Source organism: Columba livia, chromosome 20 (assembly GCF_036013475.1).
Source record: "Columba livia isolate bColLiv1 breed racing homer chromosome 20, bColLiv1.pat.W.v2, whole genome shotgun sequence".
Taxonomy (NCBI): Eukaryota; Metazoa; Chordata; class Aves; order Columbiformes; family Columbidae; genus Columba; species Columba livia.
The window spans coordinates 4,098,196-4,126,181 of record NC_088621.1 but is presented as its reverse complement, the minus strand read 5'-3'; the positions used below and the strand labels follow the sequence as shown (position 1 = coordinate 4,126,181).

Here is a 27,986-nt window from a genome sequence, read left to right as displayed (position 1 = left end):
GGAGAATAATAACAAGGGGGATGCACCGCTCGGCAGTGGCCCCATGGCAGGGTGGGGGGCAGCAGGGTGGGGAGCCAGGAGCGTGGCGCCGGCAGGAGGCCGAGACGGCCGGCGGAGGCCCAGCCTCGCATTGTTCTCGGGCGGCAGCCGGAAAATGCGACGCCCGCCCCGGAGAAACGCAGGCGGAAAAGGAAACGGGGCTGGGGGCCCGCGCCTGCTGCTGCCGGGGGGTGGGCTTGGGGTCCCCGGCCTGACCCCTGCCCGGACCCCGCCAGGACCCCTTCACCCCTGCTCCGTCTTGTGCCCGGACCTGCTGACCCATGGGGGGAGCGGGGGTCAGCCGGGAGGTGGGAAATCAGCCTGGGGGTTGACTTGGAGGGGGTCTGAGTGCCAGCGGGGTGACCCTTCGCAGCCACCCCCGCTGAGTCGGGGGCCGCGGCGACAGAACGAGCAGTGCGGAGAGGCGGGGGGCGGCGAGGAGGAGGAGGATGAAGGGGGCGATGCCGGACAGGGTGACTACAAGTCCCATGAGGCCGGGCGGTGCGGGGGGGCGCGGGGGAAGCACCGGGCGGGAGGTGCCGTGCCCGCCCCGCCCCGCGCCCCCCCTGCCCCGCTCCGCCCCGCCCCGCGCCGCGCCCGCCGCGCCGCTCCAGCATGCACGGAGGATGCTCGCGTCTTGCTCAGGCAGGAAGGGGCCGGAGGGCAGGTACCCGCTGCACTACCTCGTCTGGCACAACCGCGCCCGCGACCTGGACCGGGAGCTCAGCGCCAAGCAGGTGGGACGGCGACGGGGGGGGCACCGCCGCTACGGCCCGGTTCGGCTCGGGGCTGATGCAATGCTGCCGGGATGCAGCCGGGCTTCTGCTCGGGGCTGGAATGAGGATGGAGATGAAAATGATGATAGGGATGGGCTGCCTTTCGGGTCTGACATGGCTCTGGGGGTGTCGTGTGTCCCCCTGCACGCCAGGACAGTGCCAACTGCCCCCGGGGCTGGCACAGAGCGGTGGGTACCACCCGCGGGTCCCCTGCATCCACTGGCACACGCAGCCCCAAGCATCCCTTCCCACGTGTGCCCGGCTCCCTGCTAGGCCTCTGTGGGTCCCTATCACCCCAAACCCTGTGCCACTTCTTGGGGTGCTTGTCAGCCCTGCTGGGGCGCAGCACCCTGCTCCCCACCCTCAGGCTGCACCCCTCTCAGGGGAGACACAGGGCCCTGATGCTGCCGGGGTGCAGAACCCCAGCCCCTGGATGCCAAGCAGGTTCTTCACAGGGTGAGGGGATCCACTGTGCCCTTCAGCCTGGGAACTCTCCCAGCCTGCTGGTGACAGAGTGGGGCCGTGGGCATGTCCCCGGGCAGGTTCCCAGCCTCCCTCTCCCCAGTGGCATTGCATTTCAGGTAATTAAAACCCAACCCCGAAGACACTGGAAACCGCAGGCACTGGAGGGAGGCCGACCATGAGGCTGTGCCAAGCAACCCTTCTCCCCCAGCCCAGCTCCCAGCACCCTGGGGTGCTGAGGGCCATGCTGGATGGAGCCCGGTGATGCATGAAAGGGGAGGGGGCCACTGTGCCGCGATGCTCCTGCTGGGATGCAGGCGATGGCTCCCGCCACACCCGCCTCTATTGTGGGGGCCAGCTCGGGGGGGCTGCGCCAGCATCACCCTGGCCCCCCACCCCATTGCCAGTGTTTTTGTTTCCGTGGTAATTTGGGGTCATTTTTCCCAGGAGCCCGGTGCGGCACAGATCAAAGCTGGGTGCAGGCAGCAGCGGCGGCGGCTCGGCGGGCATGGGGAGATGCATGGGCTGTGAGGGTGGCTCTGGCCCTGCTCGGCTGCAGAGGGGGTTTCTAACCCACCCCCCACGCCTGGCCAGTAGAGGGGCTCTGCCATGGACCCCACCCCCACAGCCCTTTACAGAGCGAGACCAAAGCCAGCCCTGTTTTAACACCAGGGATTCACGGGGTAGCCCATGGGTCAGACCCCAGGGTAGGTGTGGGTTTGGAAGCAGGTAGGGGCCAGCCCAGGCTGAACCTGCCACCTTTGTCTAGGGCATCTGTGGACAAGGCTCAGCTTTTCTCCTGGCCGGAGCATCCCCCGGGTAACCGGGTTGGAGCTGGTGCTGTGTGCTGCTGGGGGCTGGGTGTCCCCCTACCTGGGGGCTCTGCTCTCCAGCCATCTCAGGGACCTGCACAGGGACAGTGGCACCCAAAGGGTCCCCCCCCACTCCATGTGCAGCTGTTTGGGTTGGGAAACGCTGAGGCAGCTGGCAGCCTTGCTCCTCTCTTTGTCCCCATAAGGGCCCTGTGTGGGTCAACCCTGAACTGTCAGCATGAGGTCCTTGTCCACACTTGTCTCCACCTGGGGAGTGAGAGCCAGTGGGTGCCTGTGGCAGGGACAGCATGAGGACATGGCAAGCAGTGACACAGAGCTTGTCGTGTCAGGACACCCCACACTGCAGCCTGCCCCATCATGCACGGCAGGGACCTGGGGCCACCTCTGTGCACTGTCTCATGTCCCCTGCTGCCACTTGGGAGCAGGTTCTGAGTCCGTGCCCACGCTAAGGTCCCCACCCCGGTGACAACCCCGGCAGAGGGGCCGTGCTGTGCCATGCACCTGCCTGGTGCAGGAGGAGGAGCGGCTGAGCTGTGGTGCTGTGATGAACCGCTGTCACCCCAAAACCATCCCCATCCCTGTCCCCGTCCCCGGTGGGTGTCACAGCCCCAGGATGGGCAGCACTTGGAGCTCTGTGCCACAGCCCCCGAGCTGGAGCCATCCCAGCACCAGGGCCCGGGATCGAGCTCTTGCTAGCAAAAACTGGGTCATGCCATGTCCCCTGGGGGTGGCTCCATGTGCCCGGAGCGGGGACCCTCATCTCGCCTGGTGCTGGGGCAGGGCTGCGGCTGGGGAGCCCAGCTGAGCATGCAGCACCCGTCCTCCGGCTGGGGGGTGATTGCTTTAATTAGAGTCATTTCATTAGCACAATTAAAAAGCAGCAGTCGCCTGGAGAGTGTTAGAGCAGCATGCTGGCTCCTGGGGAACTGGGGCGTTGTTTTGCTCTGGCAGCGTTGGCAGCCTAGGGGTCCCGATGCCTGGGGAGCCCCCAGGGAGGAGGAACGTGGGGATGTCCACAGCCTGGGCAGGGATGGGGGCATCCCTGGGGCAGAGAGACAGCAGGACATGCCCAAGAGAAAGATGAGGACTTGCTGTGGGCATCAGAGAGCTCACGCTCTGAGCTCACACCCCACTGCCTGCCCAGCCCCAAACATCTCCAGGATGCCCAGTCCCAGCTGGCACCTTTGAGTGCTGCACCCCACATTTGTTCTCCCAGGAGCACACCCAAACTCATGCCCTGATTTGGGGTTCGTCCCTACTGCCTCCTACTCCGGCAGCATCCAACTGTTCCTCTCTAGGCACAAGGATTCTTCTCTGGCTGGGGGTCAGAGGCTGAGCCTCCCCTGCCACTCCATCAAGCCCCAGGCTGTACCCCCATCCCTGGGTGCGATGCTGCACCTTGTGCGGGGAGCAGAGCCCATGGGTGCTCGTGGCACCCACCACGGCTGCTAGCAGGCGAGGGATTCCTTGGGGCTGGCTGGGCGCCAGGCTCCGGGCTTGGCACAAACAACGGCAGCCCCAGTGTGTGGCTCCCCGGGGCCCCGGGATCCTCCAGCAGCCGCTCCGCTCACGCAGCCGCCCACCCCTGGCTCAGGCAGGGGAACACGTGCGCCCGCCGCAGCCCACGTCGTCGCCCGCCGCGCTCCCAGCCCCGGTGCAGGGGGGGCTGCCGGCAGCTGCTGCCTGGCAACTGGGCAGCAGCTCCCCCCACTTCAAATCCCAGAGGTGGGGGGTTTTCCCGAGCTTGCAGCTGCATTGAGCCGTGCAGAACTCCATGCATTGCACCAGGGGCATCCACGGCCCCCACTGCCCCTGCTCCGTGCTTGTGTGGTGGGTGCAGCCCATCCTGACTGTGCCAAGCTGTGCCAGGCACTGGTAGCACCACCGCACTCTCCCTGCCCTCTCCATGGAGCTGGAGGTGGCTGCGGGGAGCAGGGGGAGATCTTTGGGGTGCGGTGCATGTGCATCTCGTAGGGGAGCACAGGGATGGGGATGCTCTCTGAGATACCAGCAAATGTTTGCTGCTTTCCCTGGCTGCCCTGTCTGGCAGCCTTGTCTGCAGGAGCGTGTGGGGGGCAAGGTTCAGCCACCCCTGTGTCCCCTGAGCCTCACAACCTCCTGGCAGGCCGACATTGAGCAGCTGGACCCCCGAGGACGCACCCCGCTGCACCTGGCCACCACGCTGGGCCACCTCGAGTGCGCCAGGGTGCTGCTGAAGCATGGCGCCGACGTGGGCAAGGAGAACCGCAGCGGCTGGACAGGTGAGGAGGGGGACTCACTGCTTTGGTCGGCCATCAGGCTGCCCTGGCATGGGCATGGGCATGGGCACGCTCAACCTGGTGCTGCAGCTCCCAAGAGACAGCTCTCACAGTGGTGCATGTGTCTCCTGTGCAGTGGTAGGCTGTGCCGTGCCACCCCCTGCTCACTGCTCCTCTCTGCCCTGCAGTCCTGCAGGAGGCTGTGAGCACCCGTGATCTGGAGCTGGTGCAGCTGGTCCTGCGCTACCGGGACTACCAGAGAGCCATCAAACGCCTGGCTGGGATCCCCATCCTGCTAGAGAAGCTGCGCAAGGTACATCCCTCTGGAGGGGCCATCAGGATGGGACGGGGGACCCCGGCCAGGGGCTCCTCGTGACCTTGCCACACTCTCCGCAGGCCCAGGACTTCTACGTGGAGATGAAGTGGGAGTTCACCAGCTGGGGTAAGCTCGGGGCAGAGTGTGGCAGGGGGAGCAGGAGTTTCCTGCCAGAGCCTCCTCCATCTCTGGCACTGCCCCCAGCCCCAGCATCCATCCCCATCCCCGTGGTGGGGGGGCGCCTGTCCTCTTGTTTCCCTACACCCCAAGCTTGCAGACCCCCCTCCTGCCAAGCTGCTGGGTTCTTGGGCACATCTCCCACCCAGCTCAGTGCTGGCAGCCCCCCCAGGGTTGCAGGGTGGCCTCATCCCTGGCCGGGCTATTGGTGTCTCTCCCCAGTGCCACTGGTGTCCAAGATCTGCCCCAGCGACACCTACAAGGTGTGGAAGAGTGGCCAGAACCTGCGGGTGGACACCACGCTGCTGGGCTTTGACCATATGACGTGGCAGCGGGGCAACCGCAGCTTTGTATTTCGGGGACAAGGTGAGCTGGCACCCAGGTGTCCCCCCTTGCCGGGGAGCAGCAGGAGAGCCCCTTGGCACTGCAGCAGGGCTGGGTGATCTGGTGGGGACCGTGGTAGATTGGATACCAGGAAAAATTTCTCATGGAAAAGGTTGTCAAGCACTGGAACAGGCTGCCCTGTGGTGGAGTCACCATCCCTGGGGGTGTTTGAAAGATGAAGTTCTTAGGGACATGGGTTAGTGCCAGAGTTAGGTTACGGTTGGCCTCGATCTTCAGGGTCTCTTCCAACCAAAATGATCCTATGTGGTTGTCCCTGTGTACTCTGACCTCCCCCTTCCCCCAGACACCAGCGCGGTGGTGATGGAGATTGACCACGACCGGAGGGTGGTCTACTCGGAGACCCTGGCCCTGGCTGGCCACGACCAGGAGGTGCTGCTGGCTGCTGTGCAGCCCACTGAGGAGCAGGTGATGGGGCGGCTGACGGCCCCCGTCGTCACCACCCAGCTCGACACCAAGAACATTGCCTTCGAGAGGTGGGCTGGGGGCAGCACCAAGACCACCTTCCCCACCTGCGGTGATGTGCAGCCTCCCAGGGTCCTCAGACCCTGGGCTGTTCAAATGAGACCATCACAGTGCTTTGTGTCACCCCAGGAACAAGTCTGGGATCCTGGGCTGGAGAAGTGAAAAGACTGAAATGGTGAATGGGTACGAGGCCAAGGTGAGGGGCAGGGGGATGTGAGCCTCCTGGGGGAGTTACGGCTGATTTGGGGGGGATATCCATGTCTGGTGGCATCCATCCCTGGTGTTTCCCTTCTTCGGCCAGGTCTATGGTGCGTCCAACGTGGAGCTGATCACGCGGACGCGGACTGAGCACCTTTCAGACCAGCACAAGGGCAAGAGCAAAGGTGGAGTCAGCAGGGGCTGGGGGGGCACAGAGGCTGCCCCGGCTCCGGTCCTCACCCCCCCTCTCCCACAGGCAGCAAGACCCCCCTGCAATCCTTCCTGGGCATTGCCGAGCAGCACGTGGGGCCCAACAATGGGGTGAGTGTTCTGGGGGTCACGGTGGGCGGGGGGCCCCATGGCCAGACCCTGCTGTTACCCCACCGAGGTGTCCCGCAGACGCTGATCACGCAGACTCTGAGCCACGCCAACCCCACGGCCATCACCCCTGAGGAGTACTTCAACCCCAACTTCGAGCTGGGCAACAGGGATATGGGGCGACCCATGGAGCTCACCACCAAGACACAGAAGTGAGGGGGGAAGGAGCAGATTGGGGACCTTCCCCTTGTTGTCCCCCCCCGGGGGTGCAGGCAGGGGTCCCCAGCCCGGTGCCTGTCCCCGGCAGGTTCAAGGCGAAGCTGTGGCTGTGCGAGGACCACCCACTGTCCCTCTGCGAGCAGGTTGCCCCCATCATCGACCTCATGGCAATAAGCAACGCACTCTTCGCCAAACTGCGGGACTTCATCACCCTGCGCCTCCCGCCCGGCTTCCCTGTCAAGATTGGTACAGGAAGGGGTGTCTTTGACACCGGGGTGGGTAGCGCAGCCAGCTTCCCTCCCTGCTTTTCTTTTTTTCCCGTTTCGTACAGAAATACCCATCTTCCACATCCTCAATGCCCGCATCACCTTTGGAAACCTCAACGGGTGCGACGAGCCCGTCAGCTCCCTGCGGCACAGCCCCAGCAGCGAGGCGCCCTCGCCCAGCAGCGACTCCTCCAGCGTCAGCAGCTCCAGCTCCCTGAGTATGTGCCATTGTGGGGACACAGCTGGCGGGGTGGGGGGACACCAGCCATGATGATGCCCGTCATCTCCCCGCAGCCTCATGCCGGGCGTGCGAGATGGACCCGGCGCTATTTGAGGTGCCGCGGGGGTACAGCGTGGTGGGCACCCACCAGGACACCCTGCGGGAGGACGAGGATGACCTGCTGCAGTTTGCCATCCAGCAGAGCCTGCTGGAGGCGGGCAGCGAGTATGACCAGGTGGGCACTGCCACCCCCAGCCTCCTCCTGTCCCCCTCCCAGCTGGGGGACCCGCCGCCCATCCTGTCCCAGTGCTGCCCCAGGATGCTCACCCCACCTTGCCCCATTGCTGCATCCCATGGCGCAGGGGCAGAGCTCTTGGCAGGGGTGTAGGTTTTGGGTTGCTGGGGGGTGATGCCATCCTCCAAGCACCCCTCTGCCACCGGTCACAGGTCACCATTTGGGAAGCGCTGACCAACAGCAAACCGGGCACCCACCCCATGTCGCACGAGAGCCGCCGAGGAGACAGGTTGGTAAGGTCCGGCCAGCCCCCCCGGGGGAAGCGGGAGTGGGTGCTGGTCCCGCAGGGACCCCTGCTGAGACCCTGCCACCCCCCAGGACTCCCCAGCACACGGCGGCCCCCCAGCCCCCTGTCAGCCCGGCCCCCGGGGGCGGTGGCGGGGGGCCCAGCACCCTGTTCCCCAGCTACGCGGAGCAGCTGCGCTTGGCCATGGCGCTGTCGGCACGGGAGCAGGAGGAGGCCGAGCGCCGGACGCGCCAGGAGGAAGAGGAGCTGCAGCGGATCCTGCAGCTCTCGCTGACGGAGAAGTGAACCCGCATCCCCACTGAGCGCCCCCCCCGACCCCAATGGGGATGGGGATGTGGCCAGTGCTGTGTATGGGGGCACGGAGTGAGGTGGGGGGAGCCAGCCCAAGCACTGTGGAGGGGAAATGGGGAGGGGGGTGGTGCAGGATTTGGCCCTGGCATGGGGGAGATCATCCCCATAGCTGGGGTGGAACTGGGGTGCAGGGGGACACACACCCAGCAGCAGGACAGGGTGGGTGGGGGTGGCAGCCCTGCAGGGACCAGGGGGGGCAACCCCACAGACTGTACTGCCCCACTGGAATAGCCCTAGCCCCTCCAAATGCCCTGTGGGGTGCTGCTCAGCCCCTTGCACCGGGAAGGCAGTGGGGGGCACATCCTGCCCCAGATGGGGGGGCTGCCCCCAGCTGTGTGGGGTCCTGGCGTGCCCCAGAGCTGGGGGTCTCCAGCCAGCCCCCTCAGCCCCCTGCCCAGGCGCTACCAAGTGCACTTACCCTGGGAGCTGCTCTGCCTGCCAATGGGGGGGTGGCTCAGCCCCATTGCACCCCACAGCCAGCATGGGGCTGCATGGCTGGCCCCCACCCCAGCTTGGGGGTCAGCTGAGGGGGTGTCTGTGAAAAATCACCCAGTGCCACTCTCCCTTAGCCCCTGCTCGCACCCCCATGCCCCGCTTGGATGCCCCTCCTTGGCAGTGCTGCACCCCTTGTCCTGGGCACTGACCCCGAAAGAAACCTTACGTCAAATGGTGCTAACCCTTACCCCCCCCTGTCCCGGGCTGCTCCTCCTTTGCACATGGGGGGCCGGGGGCTGCGGGGGGGGCCAGGCTCGCTCCCCTGGGACTTTTCACAGCTGGTGGACCCCCCCACGCACCCCACAAGCGACGTCTGGGCCAAGGCTGAGGGAGCCCAAGCAGCTCCGTCCGCTGCCAACACCAATAAATGCTCTTTAATGTTTGTCTCTCTCGGCCTCTCTCTGCCTGCACCGGGGCCATGCGAGCAGTGGGGTGCAGGCAGGGGCCCCCCTGATGTGGTGGTCCCACAGCCCCGGTACATGCCACGTGGCCACAAGTGGCCGAGCCCTTTATTAAAAGGGGACCCAGGAGCAAAGCGCTGGTTGGAAACACCCAGTGGAGTGGGCGATGGGGTGGAGAGAGGCGAGGGGTTAGTGGGGGATGTAGCACCATAACCAAGCACATCCCGGCTGGGGGGGGGGCCCGGCAGCCCCCTTGTCTTGGGAGGATGCTGGCACCCATCTGGCAGGTCCCCGAGGAGGGATGCTCAGCAGCCCCAGCCCGTGGGTACCAAAGCAGGACCCCCCCCGGGCGCTGCAGCATGGTGCTGATGTGCCGGGCCACGCCGTGAGCAGGGTGCGAATGATACCGGTGGGGTCAGAATCCAACCCCCTCCCTGCAGCCTTAGCTCCTGGGGAAAGAACATGGCTCTGGGCTCCTGCCCTCTGCGGGGACTTGGCTTTAATCCCTGGGGGGGCCAGGACAGTCCTCGCCCTGCCCATGGCCACCACGCTAGTCCGTGCCATTGGTGAACTGGCAGAGTTTGTTCTCCAGGTCGGATATGCGCTTCTCCTGCGCTTGGACTGTCTCCTTCAGGACACGGATCTGCTCCAGCACCTCCTCTAAGGCTGACTGCTGGGGGGGACACAGGTGGGGTCACTAGGGAGTCCCCTCTGGCCCCCCCACCCCACCCCAGCTCGGGGGACAGCCCCACCGCCACATCCCCATCCCCAAGGGCACTCACGGAGAAGTCAGAGTCGCAGGTGGACTGGCTGCGGCGGGGGCCTGGAGGGGGCTTGTTGTCCAAGATGTTCTTCTTGACCACCTTCAGCTCCCGGTTCTTGACGGGGACGTAGCCGTCCCGCAGCGAGATGAGGATGGGTTCCGCATCCTTCCCCGACAGCCACTCATCTGCCTCCAGGGCCGGCTCGGGTCCCGGTGTGTCGGGGTACAGGTCATCCTGGAAGAGGTCTGACTGCAGGGAGGGGAGATCACGGTGAGACAGGGTGTCCCCCACAAACCCCAAACCTCCCATCTCCCCTGGGACCCCCACGGGCTCACCTTGCGCGGCACCGTCATGACGATGGGCTCGCACTTGCGCTCGTGCAGCTTGAAGAACCTGTGTGGGACAGGGGTGGTCAGGGTCCAGCTGCCCCCCCAACCCCTCCACCTTCCCCCAGAGTCCCCAGGGCTCTCACCTGGCGATCTCGCACTTGCTGACATCCAGCCCGCGCTTTGGCATGAAGCCCATGCCCCGCTGCGGCTCCTTGCTGCTGTAGGTGTTCAGGTAGTGCACGTAGGGCGCCTCATCTGTGATCTCAAAGTACCGGATGCTGCTGTCACCCTGTGGGCATGGGGACGCGTGTCAGCTGGCCCTGGCCTCCCCAGGGATGGGGTGACATGGGGGGATGCACCCCAGGGGCGTTACCTTCCCACAGAGGTAGACAATGCTGGAGTCGGAGTCGTAGAAGGGCAGCAGGACCCCGTTGCTCGTGTCCATCTCCTGCAGGGCGATGGGCTCCTCGAAGTTCTTCTGCGGGGCCGGAGCAGGGGGTGGGGGTGAGCAGTGGCCCCAAAACCCCCACCACGTTAGTCACACATGTTAGCCACAGCACACTGCGGGGACGGGGCTCGTCCCCGCCCTGGAGTACACAACCCCTGGGCAGGCAGCTTGGCACACCCCCATGCCCGCTCCTGCTTACCTGCACGACTGAGTGCACCCAGCCTGCCCCCCAGCACTCCCAGCCCCCTCCCCATGCCCAGCACAGCACGGCACACTTGGGAACTTGGCACTTTTGGAAAGGTAGATGCAGCAGGCACCCCATCCCAGGGTGGAGAGGGGCAGAGGGTTTTTGGGGGGCCAAGTTCCCGGGGCAGCACTCCATGCGGCCTTGTTACCGGGTCCCACAAGCCCAGCTCCCGCTGGCTCATTCTGGTAAAGCCCGTGGTAAAGATGTGTCCTTCCCGCGTGAAGACGGCCCGCACGGGCCTCAGCCCTTCGTGGGGGGCAAACCTCTCCTGGGGGGAGGGGGAGAGAGTCAGCATGGAGTATGGGAGCGGGGGGAAACGAGGGGGTCCGGAACTGTCCCCCAAAAGAGCCGCCGAGTCCTGCTGCTGGGCAGTGTACGAGTCTCCCAGGGTGCACGTGCTGCTGGAGAGCATCCCCATCACCCGGCACGGCCCCGGCTCTGCGGGGTCCCCGGGGCGGCGCTGGCCGGGCAGGAGCCGCCGTCTCGTACCAGGTCCCAGAGGCCCAGCTGCCGCTCACTCATCTTGCTGAAGCCGGTGGTGAAGATCTTGCCATCGGCCATGAAGATGGCGCGGATGGGGCGGGCGCCGTCGTGAGGTTTGTCTTTCTCCTGCGCCGGCCGTTAGCGGGTTAAAACCAAAGACAGAGACGCGTGGGTGCGGGTGGTTAGTAGGGTCAGGCAGGCACAGGGGGGGACCCCATGGTGGGATGATGAGGGGGACACAGCGGGGACACTCACCGCCACAATCTGCTGCTTGCGGGGGTCGATGACGCGGACCTTTTTGTCCTTGCAGGTGGTGACGAGGAGGCTGCCATTGCGGTTCCAGCCCACGTTGTAGATGAGGTCAGTGTGCATGTCCTCCAGCGCCAGTAGCATCTCCCCGGTGCCCACGTTCCAGAGGATCACCAGGTTGTCACAGCCTGCAGACGACCCATGGGTTGGACATTGTCACCCCCACAGATCCCACCCAACCCCACCAACCCAGGCCCCCCTTACCTGCGCTGAGCAGGACGTTGCGGGCAGTGGGGTGCCACGAGATGATGCCCACCCGCTTGGAATGTCCCTCCAGTGTCACAACCGGGTCTGTGATGTTGCGCACGGGGACGTAGTCAGGGACCTGCCACACCTGGTGGGGGATGGAGACCGGGGTGTGGGGCGGTGGGGATCACCCTGCGGGTGAATGCTAAGCGGCTGAGGGCTCTGGAGCCAATTAAACTCATCGCTAATCCCAGCTCAGCCTGTGGGGATGGTGGTGAGGAGACAGCAGCAGCGCCTCCATCCTGGGGTGCATCCCCAGTGCTCGGGGTGCTGTGGGCACAAGGAGGGGGTCACAGCCTGGGTGCAGCCCCCAGCCACCCACCCAACTATTCCTGGGTGCTGAGTCGCCGGGACGGGTATATTTAGCACAAACTGCTGCATCATGGAGAGAGCAGCCGCCGCCAGCGCGAATGCATGGCACTGTGGCTAAAAATAGCCCAGTGACACTTTGCAGGCAGTGAAGGGGGGGGATGCTCTGTGCCGCCCCCCCCAGCTCCTGCCGCCCCCTCCCGCCCGGGGTCCGTCCCCTCACCATAACTGTGGTGTCCTCGGAGGCGCTGGCGATGACGTTGTCGTTGTGGGGACACCAGTCGATGTCCAGCACGGGCGCCGTGTGCCCTGTCACCAGCGGGTAGTTCTTGTCCACCCGTCCTGTCTGCAATGTCGAGGTGCTGAGATGAGTCCCCAGCAGCTGGGGTGGGGGCCCTGCCAGGTGCCCCCCAAGCCTCAGCCTGGCCACCAGATGACATAAGCAGGGACACACAGAGGGCCATGGTGGTGGCCAGGGCTTTGTACCCCCCTCGAAGGGGGAAACCGAGGCATGCAGTGGGAATAGGGCTCATTTAGCACAAGGCCCAGTAGGGACACGGAGGGGAGTGTGTCCTGGGAGAAGTTGTTTTGTGTCCCCTCTGGTGACAAGGAGGGGCAGGGAGGGTGTCCTCAGCCCCTCTGCTGGGGTGGGCAGGGCAGACCCACATCCCACTGGGACTGTCCCTGGGCATCTCGTGTTCCTGAGGAATTTGGGCTGGGGAAAAAGCAGCTGAGGGTTCCCACATTACCTCGGTTGCCCCTGAGACGTCACCTTGCACAGGTGTCGATGAGCACCCCAGGTTGTCCCTGCCTGAGCCCCCACATGAGGATGGGAATACTGATGCAAAGCAACACCCCCTGTAAGCTGGACCACAGCACCCCCCCAAAAGCAGAGCCCTTCACTATGTCCCCTCCAATACACCCCGGGGGGGCCAGACCCCAGCAGCCTCTCCACTCACCTTGGCGAGGGGCAGGACGATGAATGCCCCCCCGCCGCCAGACTCCACGATGATGGCCACAAACTTGGGGTTGACGGCACAGAAGGAGCTGTCCCACGTCACCTTGGAGACACGGATGTCCTCGTACATCTGGTCAGCCTTCACCGGCTGCCCAAAGACGTGCCGGAATTTGCTCTGTCGCACCACGCGGCGGCTCATGGCTGGGGGGGTGCAGGGTCAGGCCACATCCCCCCACACTTGCACAACACGGAGGGGGTTTTGCCCCCTTGGGCCTCATGCTCTGAGAGAACCCCCTACCCTGTGCACAGGGGGAAGCCTGGGGACATGGAAATGGTAGGGGATGAGGGTGCAGGACGGTGCCCCATGTGGTCCTGACCCTACAGCAGGGACTGGGGGCAGCCCTGGTGCAGAGGGGTGTGTGTGCTGCAAGTGCTGGGGATGGGCATCCCACAGCTGGAGACGCTGCACAGCTGGGCAGGGACATGGGGACACGGCCGTGCCATGATGTGCAGCTCTGCCATGCCCCACGGCTGTGCCTTGCCCCACGGCTGGCACTGGGGTTGGCACACGAGCAGCTGCAATGGAAAAGTGGGGCTGAGGGGAGTTTGGGGTGGACACAGAGGTGCATGCACCACGTCACAGCTTGTCCCCTTCTGTCCCATCCTGCATCGCTGGCCTGAGGTCGCCTGGCTCAACGCGGCACCCAGGAGGGAGGTGGTGCCTCCAGCGTTGCCCACCCCATGCCTCACCCCACAGGTCCCTGCCCTAGGGCTCCATGTTTGCCACCCACTCTGCCCCCCAAACCACTCGCCTGGCACTGACCCTGGGTGAGGCCTGGACCCAGCACAGCCACACAGCCCCATGGGCACGCTGGAGTGCAGAGAAGCCCCACTGTGCTCAGCACAGCCCCAGTGGGGTCTTCAGCCCGTGGCCACAGTCAGACACGCTGCCTGCAATCACCCATCTCCATCCAGAGCCTATGCTGCTCCTGGGACCTGCCTGGGGGACAGTGAGCCCCTCAGGACCCCAAAACCTCTGGAGCTGGGACTCTGCAGCACCCACGAGCTACTGTCCGCCCTGGGGACTCCCCTGCGCTCTTTTGGAGCTTCAGCCACTGCCAGTGGCCATATCCAGTCACCAAACCACAGCCTGGAGGGCCGGGCACCGCTGTCCTGTGGGGTCGCTGCAGGCAGAGGTAGGAGCACATCTGCTCCTCCATGTCCCAGCCGGTGGCTTTTGGCCAGGGCATGTGCAGTGCCAAGCTAAGCCACATCTGCCCGGTCCCTGGACGCTGCCAGGAGTCCCCATGGCCCTTCAGCATCACCGCTGGTCTGGCAGAGCTGGTGTGGGTCAGAGCCAGGCGCTGAGGGGGCCCAGAGCCCTGCTATTGAGAGGGGCTGCACACCGGCACCACTGGTGCCACCCACATGGCCCCAGGCATAGTCCCCAGCCCTGGGGAGGAGTGAGGGGGCTCCTCAGGAACACCCTCCACGTATTTTGCAGCCCCTCATCCATCGCTAGTGTGAGCAGAACTTGGGGTGCAGGTTGGGCCAGGGAGGGGGTGATGGCCTGGCCAGCTGGGCATAGTGCAGGCAGGGTACAGGCAGGGTACGGGCAGGGTGCAGGCAGGATGTGGGGTTCAGGAAAGGTGCAGGTGAGGTGCAGATGCAGTGTAGGCAGAGTTGAGAGGGGTGCAGGCAATGTTTAGGGTGCAGGCTGGATTGGGCAGGGTGCAGATGGGGTGCAAGTGGAGTTGGGCAGAGTACAGGCAGAGTGGAATGGGCTGCAGGGAGGGTGCAGGCAGGGGTGAATCAGGTGCAGGCAGGGTGCAAACAGGGTGCTAACGGTCTTCAGGCAGAGTGCAAAGCAGAGTGCTAACGGTCTAGAGACGGGGTGCTAGCGAGCTGCAGGCATGACAGTTGATGGGGTGCAGACGGGGTGTTAGCGGGGTTCAGGCACGATACGGGCAGGCGCAGGTGGGGTCGGATGGGGCGCTAACGGAGCAGGCGGGGTGCAGGCGGGGTCAGGCGGGGTGCAGGCGGGGTACGGGCGGGATCCAGGCAGGGTGCAGGCAAGGTGCAAAGCCCGGGATCCAGGCAGAACAGCCCCGCTCCGCGCTCCCGGCCGTGCCATTACGTTGCCACAATTGAATCCGCAGCGGCTGCTCGGGAACGACCAGAGGTCACTTTCCAAATATAGCCATCTCCTGCCGGGCGGCGGGCGGCCGAGAGCCCGGGGGGCCCGGGGAACCGCAGCCCAGCGCCCCGCCATCCCCTCCCTCCCTCCCGGTACCCGCCGCCGGTCCCGGCTCCCCCCGTGCCCCGGCTCCCACCTGCGCTCCGCGGCTCCTGCGCGTTGCGGGCGCGCCCGGCGCTGCGCCCCGCTCGGCTCCGCCCGGCTCGGCCCGGCCCCGCTGCGCTCCCCTCGGCCCGGCCCGGCCCGGCCCGGCCCGGCCCCGCTCCGCTCCGCCCGGCGCCGCTGGGCTCGGCACCGCGCAGTGCCGCTGCCGCAGAGAACAGCTGAGCCGAGCCGGGCGCCGGGGCCGGCACAGCCCCTCCCGCGCAGGCACCGTGAGGGAGCGGGGGGGCCCGGCCCGGCCCCGCCTGCCTCCGCACCCTGCCCGGCCCCCGAGCTGCCCCCCCGCCCGGCTCTGCCCGCAGGGATGGGGGCGGCTGGGGCACAGCCAGCCCTCAGTCCCTTCCTGGAACTGGGGGTGGCTGAGGGTGCTCGCAGTGCACGGGAGCCCCTCGCGGGGGCAGGAGAAGCCCCTCTGCCCCCTCCTGCCAGGCAGCACCTTCCTAAAGCACTGGGGGGAAACCAAGGAGAGGGCCAGCCCTCGGCACCCCCGTGCCACCGTCACCCTGGGGGTCACCTCTGCCCAGGACTTCAGTGGGACACGGGGCTGCTGGGCATCTCATGGGGCTGCAACCCTTGGCTGGGTCCCCCCGTGCCCTGCAGCCAGGCCAGCCCCACAGAGGTCACGGTCATGGGCAGGCCCTGGGGCCCCCGACACCCACAGCACCCTGTGGCCTTGCTGCCTCCTGCCCGAGGAGCAAGGGGGGGTGCAACCCCATTGGGGTGAGCCCACATCTGCCCCAGCCCTGTGTAGCGGGATGGTTACAGGCACATTCAGAAGCCAGATTTGGAATTTAGCAGAGCCCAGCCCCGCAGGGATGCCCTGGCCCAAGGGGATTAAGGGATTGTAGGGCTCAGGGACCCGTGGGAGGGGAGCCATGGTTCCTGGAAAGGCAGCAGAGCCCTGGACCCTACAAGGGCACCGCGCAGATCTGCATGAGCATTGGCTGAGCCGGGCAGGAGGGGGCCACTGGCAAAAAGTCAGGGGAGAGGTGACATCCTTGCTCACCCAGCCAAAGGGTGGGAGGGAGTGGGCTGCAGAGGCACCCCCTGCCTGCCCTGTCCCACCATGGCCCAGGCTCACTATGCCCTTAGACCCTGGGGATGGAGTGAGTCCCAACTCCAATCCACATCCCTAGCAAGCAGAGAAGCCCTGGAAGACATTTCTTCAGCCTGTGCTGGGGGGCAGAGGAAGGGACGGGGCACCCCAGGGATACTGCCAGCCCCACCATGTCCTTCAGTGATGGCCCTGCAGCCCTGGTGCCCGCTCAGCCCTGGCCCGTCAGGGAGCTCCGTGCAGGGACGGTGAGGCTGAGCTCCGGGGTATTTGGCTCTCTCCATACCCCCATGCTCACAGCAAGGCCAGAAGGAACCCGCAGACACCTTTGTGCCACGCTTGCTTGACATGACAGGGGACACAAAGGAGCAAAGCCAACTCACCTGAGATGGGCTGTTCCCCAACACAGCGATCCACTTGGGCCACGATTATTCAGTGCTTAGGTTCAGCTCAGCTCCTGGGCTGGCCATGGTGGGTCTGGTCCAGGGTCTGGCTGAAACCTCACACCCCGTTGGAGCTCAAACGCCAGGGCCCTCCTCGCAGCTCCTCCACCTGCAGCAGTACAGGGAGCGCACCCGCAGCATGCCAACAGTGTCACATACACAACCCCAGCATCTCCCCTGTGACTGCAGCAGGATCTGGAAGAGCATCTTGCTGGGGAGCACGGCTCCTCAGCCCCTGCACAGATCACTTGGGACAGGATGGATACATCTTCACTTTTGGCAGGAGACATGAGTGAACAGCCCCGCTCCAGCTGCTCCAATCCTGCTGCCGCCCCGCGCTCCGACAGCTCCGGATCACTCACCGCCCCCAGCCCCGACCCCAAACAGGAGGCAGCGTGCCCATGTCATCTTCAAAATAAAACTTTATTCATTCGGTAACAAGAACATTGAATCTGCACATCAGTGCACAAGTTCACATTTAAAAACAGCTGAGCACATCAGTCAAAGTCTTTAGGGGGAAAGAAGACGATCCCAGCCACCGAGGAAGATGCAGGAGGGGCAGACAGAACCACTCCCCTCCCTGTTTGCAACTGCACCGCCAGCCGTCCCCAAGGGGTCACGATCCAGCACACAGTGCGGCCGGACCGCCCGGCCCTGGGGCGATCCCTACGGCACACAAATATAACATCTCTATACAGGAAAAGGCACTGGCATCTGCTTTTGTGCCAACAGAGGGGTCTGCAGCACAGGCAGGCTGTTAGCACCTCTGGCAGCGCTGCCGGAGGGCGACCGAGAGCCCCTGCCCAGCCCGGACCAGTGCCAGGCCAGCGCCCACCTCTGCCCGCACCAGCAAGGGCTTGGGGTCCCTCCCTTAGGGAGAACCGTGGGGGTTTGCATGGAGCTGGGACCAAATTAAGGCAGGATGGGAGCAGGGGACCTGCCACCGGGCCAGGAGAGCTGCGGGGGTCTCGGAGCCTGTGCCGATTCCCAGCGGCTCGCTCCTCCCAAGAGGTCCCCGGAGCAGCCGGAGCTGGGGTGGGACACCTTCCACCAGGCCTTTGCTGGCGAGAGGGACACGGAGCTAATCCCTGTCCCGTTTAACATCCAAGTGAGCCAGAAGCAGCATCACCTGCTGACCCGCTGGGACCGTGCCCCCAGGAAAGGGCTGAAAGGGGAAAGATTTGTACATGTCACAACTTCTCAAGCAGACCGGGCACACACACGCACACACACACCATCGAGTGCAACAGAACGCAGTGTAAAAACCAGTTTCACGCACACGCTATCCATTTGTGCAAGGCTCACACGTTACAGTACAGCCGGAGATAGGGTGGGCAAGGGGGGAGGCGATGGCTGAGATATTGTACAGGAGTCAATGTAAACAATAAAGCGTCCTCCAAGAGGGCTTTGCAAGAGACCAAAGGAACAGTTGCTTTGTACAAAAATGCCCTTAGAACAACACGTTTCTCCTAAAACCCCTCTATCAGTGAGGCCCAGTGCCCTGGAGGTTCTGCTCCCACCCATCAGGAAAGGTCCTGCTCCCCGGTACTCCGTGGGCCACAAGCAGCTCTTGGGGGGTGGCCACAGGGACCAAGAGCGAGCCACCACCCACCCATGAGCCACCAGCATGGAGAAGGGACAACTGTCCCCAGGTAGAGAGCTCTGATGCCAGGGACTTGGTGGCTTCACTGCCCCTCCAGCCCGTTCCCCTTCCTGCCACCAGGTCAGAGCCTCCAGACCTCCAAGGCCTTCATAACTCTGCAAGAGAACCAACCACCTTCCCCAAGTCCCTCCACCTGTCCACAGGCTTCCCAGAGAAAAAACAGTTGTGCTGGCCCAGAGCCGAGGACAAGGGGACAGCAAAGCACCTCCCCACAGGGGCCTTCGCTCCCCAGCTGAAGCACCCGGACAGCAGCAGAGCATTGGAAAGCAGCAGCATTTCTGGTCTGCACACAAGAGCCTTCCTATAGGACATTTCCCCTGAGATCAAGCAGGGCAAAGAAACCTGATCTCCTTCCTCCTCCTCTCTTCTCAAGGAAGAAAGGATACACAGGGTTTTCCCTTCCCAAGCAGATCCTTGTCACCAGGACAAGCTGCCAGCCAAGCACTCTCCCTCCAACGCAGGACAGGCTTGGTGGCACCTCGTCCTTTCTGCCCACAGAGAGGCAGACACGTCTGTGGGGTCAGGAGTGGCGGGCAGCAGGGTCTGGTGAGGTTTAGGGGGGAGGCAAGGACCGAAATTGTCCTTCACAAGATGACATGAGCCACTTGGCCTTTCCAGACTGCCTGCCTAGCTCCAAAGCCAGCTGGAGTTGGCTAGGGGAAGCCAAATGTTTTTCAGCGTCCCAAAGAAGTATCCAGCCTCCTGGGCCAAGGACTTGGGTGACTTGTAGTGACATGCTATTTGACCCAGGATGGGGGTTGCTGGGCTACTCCGGGCTGGGCTCCAGCCTGCAGCTAGCAGGGTGACAACCTGCCCCAAAAGGACGACATGCCATGTTGCTGCTGGAGAAGCACAGGCTAACGGCCCCGTGCCCAGGCTGGGGACACTGGGCTCCACGGGGCAGGGTAGGAGGAACCCTGGGAGCTACAGGAGGGCAGTGAGGCGGGATTACCTTATAAACTGCTGCAGGCAAGCTGGGGGGCTACGGGCACCCCGTCCCCAGGGCAGACACACTGCTTCCCAATGCTCTGCAATGCCCTGATGTCGTGTGCTCCTCTCTGGCTCAAAACGAGCTCATCCGATAGGAGCCTGCGAGGCTCTGCAGCACCAGCACTGCTTTCCAGGCACAGCCTGTGCTGCTCCTCCCACACCATGTCCTCTCCATGCTGGGCTTTCAGCAGCTGGAGCCATTCTGCATCTTTGCTCCTCCCTGAAGGGCAGGTCTGGGCCAGAGCCAAGCACCAGCTCAGACACGCTCTTGTGCTCCAGACCTGCCACGGGGCCACTAACAGGACCCAGAGCTCTCCTGCCACCGCCAAGTGCCTTTCTCCCTGCTCCAACTGCACCCGTTCTGCATCCAACTGCAGACCATTCACTGATATGCATGTCTGGAAATGAGGAGCTTTGATTTAGCCAAACTGCTCAGGAACCATAAAATAATTTGCTGGAATTTGGAGCAGACCCCTCAAACACGGGTTCTCCAGGGAAGCAAGAACCTGCAGAATGGCTCTGAGCAGCTCACGGCTTTTGATTCTGAAACACAGCTTCAAGAGCGAGAGAGACGGGCAGGTCTGCAGTCCCCTCCCGCAGCGCGGTAAAGGGGTTTCCCGCAGGACACATTTGGCAAAGGCTGGCACCGAGGCTCACTTTTGGAAAGGGAAGACAGCTTACAATGTCAAATCCACTCCCATTTCTGTGCAGGTTACAATGAACAGCACTGAGTTTGAGTCAGGTGGGTTTGTTTTCCAGTTTACAGAATGCAGTCTTGCCCTTAAAAAAAAATAAGAAAAAAAGGAAAAACCAACATAGAAACAACAAAAAACTCTCTATAAATACCATATAGACAATTTAGGAAAAAAAAAAAAAAGAAAAAAGAACTTCCAGAAAAGATCTTCCCTCCGGGTCAAGTGTTGGGACTGACAGCAGAGAGGACACAGCTTTGCATTCAGTAGGGGCAACGTGTCGCGTAACAAAACAGCCTCTGGGTTTGGGAGCGACCAGAAGCGCGGCCGAGGGGAGAGGAAAGTCCAGAGCACGAGACGGGAACGACTTTTGGGCAGAGGGGAGGCAGCAGGAGGGCAGAGGACAGATGATATGGCCATGAACTTGGAAGGCCCACAGCAGTATTCAAGTAATGAGGCATTTGTTTTAAAAGAACACTCTGGCTTTGGGGGTTCTCCTCCTCTCACCTGCGGGTCTAGGGCAGGTGAGGCTCCACCTCACCACAAAATGAGTTTTCAGAGCCCGTCCGTGGGGAGGATTCACCCTGGGATTCACCCTGTGTGCTCCTCTTGGGGATGCACCGAGCACAGGGGTTTGTCCTGAAGCAGCTTTGTGATTGTGGAGTTCCAGTTTGCAGAAATAAAAGAAAGGCCAAATAAAGGGACCTTGGCACAGCCTTCACATTTACAGGGGCTCTCACCCCAACAACCACCCAGCACCATTTTGAGGCACGGGGAAAATTCAAGTTAGGAGCTAGGATCTGGTTCTAAGCAAAACTCCACCTTGCCGAAGCAAGCCAACATCAATATTCGCATCGTAAAGGTGTTCTTTTAAAACAAACTAACAACAAAAAACATTTGAGGTTATCCGAGTTATAAAACTTAAAAAAAACCCAAACAGTCCTGCAGTCAGAGTCACACACAGAAGAACCAACCCACACCTACATGCGCCAGGAACAGTAAAATGACAATATATATAAAATTAACCAATAAAGTGCATGTTCCTCATATTACACCTGCCCCTCACGTGAACGCAACACCACGGCTTCTCGGTAAGAAATCACAGCCGAGGGCCCAGCATCACATGGTATTGTAGAGGGGATTGGTTGTCCGTTTTTTATCACTGGTCTTTTTGAGCCTCCTCAGAGGGTGAGTTCTGCCGTGCTGCTGCCGGGGGCCGACAGCCAGACCTCGAGCCGGAGACAAGGAGTCCAGGACCTGCACCTGGAGCAGCGGAGTACCCTCCTCGGAGCTAGTCCATGCGGGATCCGCGCTGGAGAACAAACTCTGCTGGCTGGAGCTGCACTCTTTGGCGTACTGAGCTAACGGCCGCTCCACCGGCTTGCTCTGGGCAATGCACTCGGCTGTTCTGAGCTGTTCCACAAAATGCTTAGCGGGCTCTGGGGAGGAGAGGCGATGCTTTCCGCATGCGCTTTCCGAGCCCCTCTCCAACCTTCCCCCGCGAAAACCTCGACCGAGGGCAACGCAGGGAAAAAGCACCAGGTTGGCGTCGGAAGAGGTCGACTCCCTCTCGGATAAGTCGTCCTTGGAGAGGTCCAGGCAGTCCAGTTTGGCCAAGGATGCCGAGCGTTTCATGTGGGAGGGTGTGGTGAGCCCGGCGTGCCGGATCCGAGCCTCTATTTCCTTCGCTCGCTGTTTGACCAGCCCGGGGCTGTTGCTGCGCTCGCCCACGCTGTGGCTGCTGGAGCTGTTGGGGAGGCCATAGCACAGGAAAGAGATGTCCAGAAGGTCCATGTCTTCAGCACGTTGGCTGGTGAACTCCTCGCCGCTCAGCTGCCTCGAGGTGCCGGCACCTCCCCTGCAGAAAGGTTTGGGGCTGTCCCTGAACGGGAGAGTCACGTCTCCCTCAATGCCACCCGGTGTGACCGGCTCATCATCTGTGCCCGTGCTCTGCTCAGTGACACCTTCCAGGTGAATCACACAGGGGTAAGAAGAGTGATGTACGCTGGCCAAAGGCGTGGAGCTCACCTGCACGGAGGGGGAAGCAGCACTGGGGTGAACAGATAACCCACCACCTTCCTCACCGGTGGCCTGTTTGTGTACTGTGTGCTCCGGCAGTGAGGGATTTACCAGCGTCAGAGCTCTCGGACATCTCACCGCCTTCTCCAAGCACAACGAAGGGTTCAAGTTTTCATCTAAAGACGGGACGGCCGTGGCCAGCCCGCCCTGCTCACAGCTTGTGTCTGTGGACTTGACCATGGGAGTGTATTCAATGATTTCAATTCTCTTTGGGACGTGGGAGGGCAGCGATGGCTCCTCCGTCCCATCAAATGAGACCACTGTCCTGCGCTCCCGTGCCGTTCCCTCCTGCCCCGCACCGGGCTCTGTGGGCAGGGACTCCTGTGCGGGGGACACGAGGGGCACAGGCAGCACCCCCTCAGCGCCCAGGTCCTGCGTCTTGTCACCGTCCAGAGCCGGCTCCAGGGACGGTTCCTCGCTCTTCCCCCGTGGCAGGAGCTCGGCAGTGGGAGTGTCATTCCTGGAGTTCTTGCGGGTGGGTAAGACGCTGGCTGGGGACGTGTGCTGGTGCTCTTGCTCCTGCCTCAAGCGCTCCTCAAACTCCAGGGTGGCTCGTCGGACGGAGCCGGGGCACCACTTGGGCTCGGGGTTGACGGAGCCACGAGGCTCTTGCTGCTCCCCCCCGGGGCTGCTTTCCTCCGGGTTGGATTTACCAGAAGATGGCTGCAGCGAGGGGGCAGCTTCTTGCTCAGCTTGCAGAGGGTCTTTCTCCTTTTCCTGGTGTCCAGCACAGGCTCCTTCACTCTGTTCCACCCTTTCTGATGCCCAAATCGCCTCCACGGGCAGGTCGTGCACCGTGTTCCTCTTTGGTGTCTGGATGAGGTTGGCTGAACTCTCTTTCTGCTGGGCAGGTCCTGCTCCCTGGTTGATTGACTCGATCTCCGTGATGATTTCCTTCACAGAAATGGCATTTTCCGAGTGGGATCTCGTGAGATGGCCTGGAGCAGGCAGCTCAGGGACCTCCTGCAACACAGAAACAGGAGAATTACAAAGTGCACCAGCTGCACTGATACAGAGCAAATGGCAGCAGCTTAAAGGAAATGGGGTGCATGTCCCCAAAGGAACAAAAAGCACACGTGCCCGTATATGATGACAGACTGCAAGTACCTCGATCACTAATGTAGAAGCAATATTGTCTCTGGGACTGCACCTAACATATTTCAGGCCAGATTTTCACCTAGACTGAGATTTAAGAACTTTTATTTAATTGCCATTAATTCCAAAGGAAATTTAGCCATTTTTAAATAAAGAAAAATCCAGTTAACAACAACAAAAAAAATCCTAACGCTGCTGAAAGCGCAGTTTGGAAAAGAAGATTCTGCTCACGTACGGCAGTGAACAGAAGTACAGCATAAAGAATGACCAAGCGCTGAAATGCTCTAGTTTGCTGGAGGAAAATGGCCAGAGATGCTCCTCCATCCACACAGACGCTCTTCCTGCCAAATCACTGGAGAGAGCGGTGCCCTATTATATTTGGAAGAGTCTTATTGCCTCACGTGGAGATGGAAAAGATTCAAGCAATGCAGCATGGAATTTAAATAAGAGAGGCTCCCAGAAAACCATGGCCCCGGACAACATCAATCCCTGCAAGAGCCCTGCAGGGTACAAAGCAATTATAAAGAAAGGTACCACTGCTCAGAGGTTACTGAGTTTTGTCAGGCATCTCTCTCTACCCAGGAGAGAAGTGAGCCCCGACATGCCATATCCCATCAGCCCAGAACTGGAGAGGCTCTTTCTCTTCCCCCATCAGTGGAAGTTCTACATCTGCCTTGATTCACTATCCCAGTGCTGGTGCTTCCCAGCCAGGGAAAGGTGCCGTTTTGCCCCATTCTTTGGTGGAATTATCCGCTCAGATAAATACCAGCGCAGGCTCGGGATGCTGGGCTGGTCCCGGCTGTTCAGCTGCGTTAGTGGGTCAAGTGCCACCAACCTGCTCTGCTGATGCACAGCTCAAAAATAAGTTTCTCATGAGAACAGCACAGCAGGTCAGGTCAAGGTCGACTCAACCAATGCCCCACCATGGCCAGTACACAGATGTTTATGGAGAAAGCGCACAACGGGGCAAGTATCTAAAAGCAAAGGGGAAGCATCCAGCAAGCCCTCCCCAAACAGCTACCCCGTCTGAGCAGCAGTTCCTTAAAAATAACCAAAAAGGCAATTCTTTTAACCTTTTGTTGTTCTTCATCTGTGGAAGAGTCATCCGATGCCTGAGGACAGTTTCCAGAGCTGTTCCTTCGAGCATCTGTACCCCCGTCCGCAGCGGGGGGCACTTCCAGCACCGGCACCCTGGAGACCCCGTTCCTGCCACCGCCTTGTTCCTCTGTCCTGGAATGGGAGCAGGTGCGCGACCGGCTCTCCTGGGAAAGCTCCACGAATTTCTCCAAAGCGCTGAAGAAATCAATCCTGTCTGTACTGAGGTCTGACACTTCGGGCTGGGGATTCTGTTGGAGACTTGGGGAATTTTGGTTTGGGGACTGGGGAAAGTCCTTTAAGCACGAAGTGAATTCTTCCATGGGAACCAAGTGCACGTTCATATCAGGCTTAAGAGCATCTTTTTCTAGATCGTCCACTGTCAAATCAGGAAACTCTGTTATTTCCAAGGGGTGCTGGAGTTGCATTAAGGCCTCGGAGGCATGGCAGTTATCAGGGGGGACAGAGTCTACGCAACAACCTGCTCTACAGCCGTTGATGTTGTTCAGGTTCAGCTTGTCTTCCATCTGCTCAGCATGGAGGTCTCGACACGTAAACTCTAAGTGGATTCTTCTCTCCTTCACACACATCTCCTCAGTCATGTTTGCATCCTCGGGGAGCTGCTGCTCCCTGCCCAGCTCGGCCGAGTAGATGGGAGACATGGGCTGCTGGTTGTCGTTGGTCTTGGCCTCCGAGATCTGGTCGGCCGAGGTGGTGATCTCCTTCTTGTTCAGCTCCAGCCCAGACTTGCAGATGGGCTCATGGTGGTCCGAGAGGTCACTGTCTGAGTGCGAGCGCCACAGTTTATTATGTCGCTGTTTGCTGCAGGAAAAAAAGAAATGAAAACATTCAGTAGTGTTTTCATACACCAGGGCCAGACCCACCTTGGTGTAAAAGGGTGAAAGACTGTGCCAAAAAACAGTCATTGAACCACCACAGATTCACCTGAACAGTTCAGGGCCAAACCTGCTGCTGGAGAAGCTGATCCAATAACAAGCCACTTTCCAGTAGCCAAATCCCACCAAGCTGTTCTGCTCCACACACACATGTATCCCCCAGCAGGATTTTATCGGTGTACTCAATAAACACAATGTTTGACTGACTGCAGAGTTTGTTCCTTTCCCAGCCAGCATTTCCATCTGCTAGCAGGTGAGCAACGGCCAGAAGAGTCAAGGTCCCTAGTCCTGGACATGAGTGGATGATGGACACTGAATTAAATCCCATTTCCCTTGTGGCTCCTTCTTTGAATAGCTCCCGTGATCAATAACTGGGCTCTGGTAACCAAGGGAGTGGTGTGAGTGGACGTGGGGGTGTGTAAAACACAAAGAGATCCTCAAATAGCCAACAAAACACCACCTTTCACAGGAAGGAGGCTCAAGAGTTCTCCAGCTCTTGGAAAGCCCCTTTAGGAAGGTCTGAGCAGTCACGAGGCCAAGCAACTGCCACCTTCCTTATCTCCACCTGCCAAAAAAACCCAGCCCATGGCCCTGGGCTTACAGACCACAAAGGAGGCGAGTTGTCCCACTGAAACCCACCAGCAGCAGTGGCTGCGAGGGCTCTGCCGAGTGACCACGGTCACCGGGCTGTGCTTCCACCGTTTGCCCCTAGGAGGAGAGCAGATACCACAGAAAGGTCCTTGGATCTGCAGGAGACCTTGCAAAACCTCTCCAGTCCCCTGCCAGCGTGAGCAGGCGCTCCCAGACATGTCTGTTGGCTGCAGTAAGTTAATTAACAGACGCTATTGAACTAATTACAATATACCTGTTTAATTTTGGGTGCCCAACAGCTAAGGAAAATAATCCCTCACAGATTTTGCTTTCTAACCCCATAATCAGCTACAACCTTCGTGTAGGACACAGGGTGGAATCTGGTCCTTTCAGAGGAGAGCGGGGCAAACAGTTTTGCTCTGGGGGTCTCTAATGGGTTTGGGAGCGAAGTCTGACAGGGGCAGCAGAAGCAGGGCTGGCTGTGAGGCAGGTTGTCACTGACGCTCCGTATGAGACACCAATGATTTCCCACATCTCTGCTCACGTGGCCTGGGGAGAAGTTGTTTTTGTTTTCCGGTGCTCAGTGCTCAAATCCAGCGCTCAACTGCGCATCTGATTCCGCAAGTCATAATCACCCTCGTGCACGAACAAAGCAAACCTGCCCAGCACAGCCCTGACCTGAGAATCGAAACACATGGCAACAACCGTTGGGAGAGGTGGATTGTATTTACTCGTAACCTCACACTTCTCCAGCCTTACAACCCGCAAGTGCTAAAAGCAGGAGCTCATGTCCCCTCCTGGGCAGCCCAACTATTGCTCTTGATTCACAAGTTGCACAGGGGATCCCAAACACTGTTCTTCTGTAACTTATCCATAACTAATAAAAGAAACAGGGCTGGCTCAGCTTCTTTTTCTCTGTGTCTATCACCATAGGGAGGGGACAGTTTAAATAAACCCAAGAAGCATGACAGTCTCAAAGAGCAAAACACACTTGTTTTGACTAAAAGCAGGCAGGGGGGTTTTCATTTTGCAGGTGGAAAACATATCCCAGTTGCTATAATCCCAACACAAAACCGTAACTAGATAGCGTGAGCACATGGCTGCCCTCACATACCTTCCCTCTGAAATCGGAGCTGTCACATGAACATCAATCTGTTGTTGTTTTGGTGTTTTTCTTTTTAACCTGTCCTGGAATACCACTGCCATAAAAAAGGCAGCCAGAGGGCAAAGCTAAATAACACAGAGAAGAAAGAGGAGAAAAAGTAATTTGGAGCTGAGAAAGGAACCACATAAAGCGGGACCATTTCTGCAGCAGAGAGGCCATTCCTTGCTTCAGTGAAGCTCCATTTACTGCAGGCTTTTCAGTCCTACACACAGAGCTGTAATGCACTGCTCTTGCATTTTTTAAAGCCTCGCAAGTAATCCCGTTCATGCCATTCCATGGGGACTTGCAGAGTAGGTCAGCAGCAGTGGGGTGCTTGAGTAGGAGGGGAACAACACACCATATAAATGACAACAGCAAGAAAGACTTGACTCCTTAACCAAATGTTTGTAACGGGGGGGCTTTGCAGGTGTGCCACCAACTACCAGACTGGCAGATTACCTACACCAGCTGTAGGGCTGAGGGCTTGACGATGTGACACACCAGCTGCCACCAGCCCAGGGCTGCTCACAGGTGTTCACCAAACTGTCACACAGCACCCTGATGTGCTTTTCCATCTGAAAAGCTTTTCTTCCATCCAGTTTACCCCAGTGAGATTTAATCTCCCACCTGTAGCACAGCACACTGGTCAGGTCACCTCTAGCTCAGAGTTAAGCACTGACCTTTATTAATTGGTGCCAGCAGCACGTTTGGTGCCACACAAGGCATCAAAGACAGGTGTGGGGTCTGTCTCAAAGGGTTTCAGTCCAGAAGAGCACAATTTTCTTAAAGTATCTATTCCACTGTGGTCTATCCTGAGACTTGATATGACTTGGCCGCTTTTTCAGAGTGAAAGAGTCATTATGGCAGTCAGCGTTTGGGGAGCAGAGGGGGAGAAGGCAGAGATGGGGACAGGTGGAGGACAAGGATCCTGTGGGTTCACCTGATCAGGGAATAGGCTGAGAGGAGACCTCAGGATGCTCATCTGTACAGAGAGGGAAATAAGCAGCACATTTCAGCGACAGGAGGAGTTTCCACCAGGGGTTTGGTGTAAAAA

The 27,986-nt window shown here is 60.8% G+C and overlaps 3 protein-coding genes across 16 annotated transcripts in view; 1 reads left to right on the top strand and 2 right to left on the bottom strand.

Moving 5' to 3' along the window:
• The first annotated feature begins 13 nt into the window (after positions 1-13).
• Positions 14-8,719, top strand: ANKRD13B (ankyrin repeat domain 13B). Of its 5 annotated transcripts, none has more exons than XM_065036851.1 (15): positions 14-776; positions 4,236-4,371; positions 4,557-4,681; positions 4,765-4,810; positions 5,084-5,227; positions 5,550-5,739; positions 5,858-5,924; positions 6,030-6,111; positions 6,183-6,247; positions 6,326-6,456; positions 6,552-6,709; positions 6,795-6,947; positions 7,024-7,184; positions 7,397-7,473; positions 7,563-8,719. In XM_065036851.1, the coding sequence occupies exons 1-15, from the start codon at positions 489-491 to the stop codon at positions 7,774-7,776; spliced, it is 2,037 nt and encodes a 678-aa protein (XP_064892923.1). In that variant the 5' UTR covers positions 14-488; the 3' UTR covers positions 7,777-8,719. The 5 variants fall into 5 exon arrangements, 4 of the variants coding, with proteins under 4 accessions (XP_064892923.1, XP_064892922.1, XP_064892921.1 ...); XM_065036850.1 differs by having other exon boundaries at positions 7,397-7,477; XM_065036849.1 differs by having other exon boundaries at positions 5,840-5,924; positions 6,531-6,709.
• Positions 8,685-15,361, bottom strand: CORO6 (coronin 6). Of its 6 annotated transcripts, XM_065036865.1 has the most exons (12): positions 15,165-15,361; positions 12,833-13,032; positions 12,097-12,219; positions 11,523-11,652; positions 11,265-11,446; positions 11,016-11,135; positions 10,675-10,794; positions 10,205-10,309; positions 9,975-10,120; positions 9,838-9,895; positions 9,521-9,751; positions 8,685-9,411 (listed from the first exon to the last, which is right to left on the bottom strand). In XM_065036865.1, exons 2-12 carry the CDS (start codon positions 13,028-13,030, stop codon positions 9,289-9,291), a joined length of 1,536 nt encoding a protein of 511 aa, XP_064892937.1. In that variant the 5' UTR covers positions 13,031-13,032; positions 15,165-15,361; the 3' UTR covers positions 8,685-9,288. The 6 variants fall into 6 exon arrangements, with proteins under 6 accessions (XP_064892937.1, XP_064892933.1, XP_064892931.1 ...); XM_065036861.1 differs by lacking the exon at positions 10,675-10,794 and having other exon boundaries at positions 15,165-15,359; XM_065036859.1 differs by lacking the exon at positions 11,016-11,135 and having other exon boundaries at positions 15,165-15,356.
• A 1,730-nt stretch (positions 15,362-17,091) lies between these two features.
• Positions 17,092-27,986, bottom strand: part of SSH2 (slingshot protein phosphatase 2) — an 85,781-nt gene continuing 74,886 nt past the window's right edge. For all 5 annotated transcript variants that reach the window (XM_065036824.1, XM_065036825.1, XM_065036826.1 and 2 more), the window contains 2 exons: positions 24,280-25,123; positions 17,092-23,074 (listed from right to left, as the gene is read on the bottom strand). In XM_065036824.1, coding sequence (XP_064892896.1) covers positions 21,152-23,074; positions 24,280-25,123 — 2,767 coding nt within the window. In that variant the 3' untranslated portion in view covers positions 17,092-21,151. The remainder of the gene's footprint in view (positions 23,075-24,279; positions 25,124-27,986) is intronic.

What these genes read in the sequence shown, in the direction of transcription:
- ANKRD13B (XM_065036848.1), top strand. Translation starts at nt 489, where the DNA reads ATGAAGGGGGCGATGCCGGACAGGGTGACTACAAGTCCCATGAGGCCG. An exon ending in GTGGGAGTTCACCAGCTGGG is followed by an intron (nt 4,811 to 5,083) that starts GTAAGCTCGGGG and finishes GTCTCTCCCCAG; the next exon opens with TGCCACTGGTGTCCAAGATC. An exon ending in GCCGCCGAGGAGACAGGTTG is followed by an intron (nt 7,478 to 7,562) that starts GTAAGGTCCGGC and finishes GCCACCCCCCAG; the next exon opens with GACTCCCCAGCACACGGCGG.
- CORO6 (XM_065036865.1), bottom strand. Translation starts at nt 13,030, where the DNA reads ATGAGCCGCCGCGTGGTGCGACAGAGCAAATTCCGGCACGTCTTTGGG. An exon ending in CAACGTCCTGCTCAGCGCAG is followed by an intron (nt 11,447 to 11,522) that starts GTAAGGGGGGCC and finishes GGTCGTCTGCAG; the next exon opens with GCTGTGACAACCTGGTGATC. An exon ending in GCAAGCAGCAGATTGTGGCG is followed by an intron (nt 11,136 to 11,264) that starts GTGAGTGTCCCC and finishes CGGCCGGCGCAG; the next exon opens with GAGAAAGACAAACCTCACGA.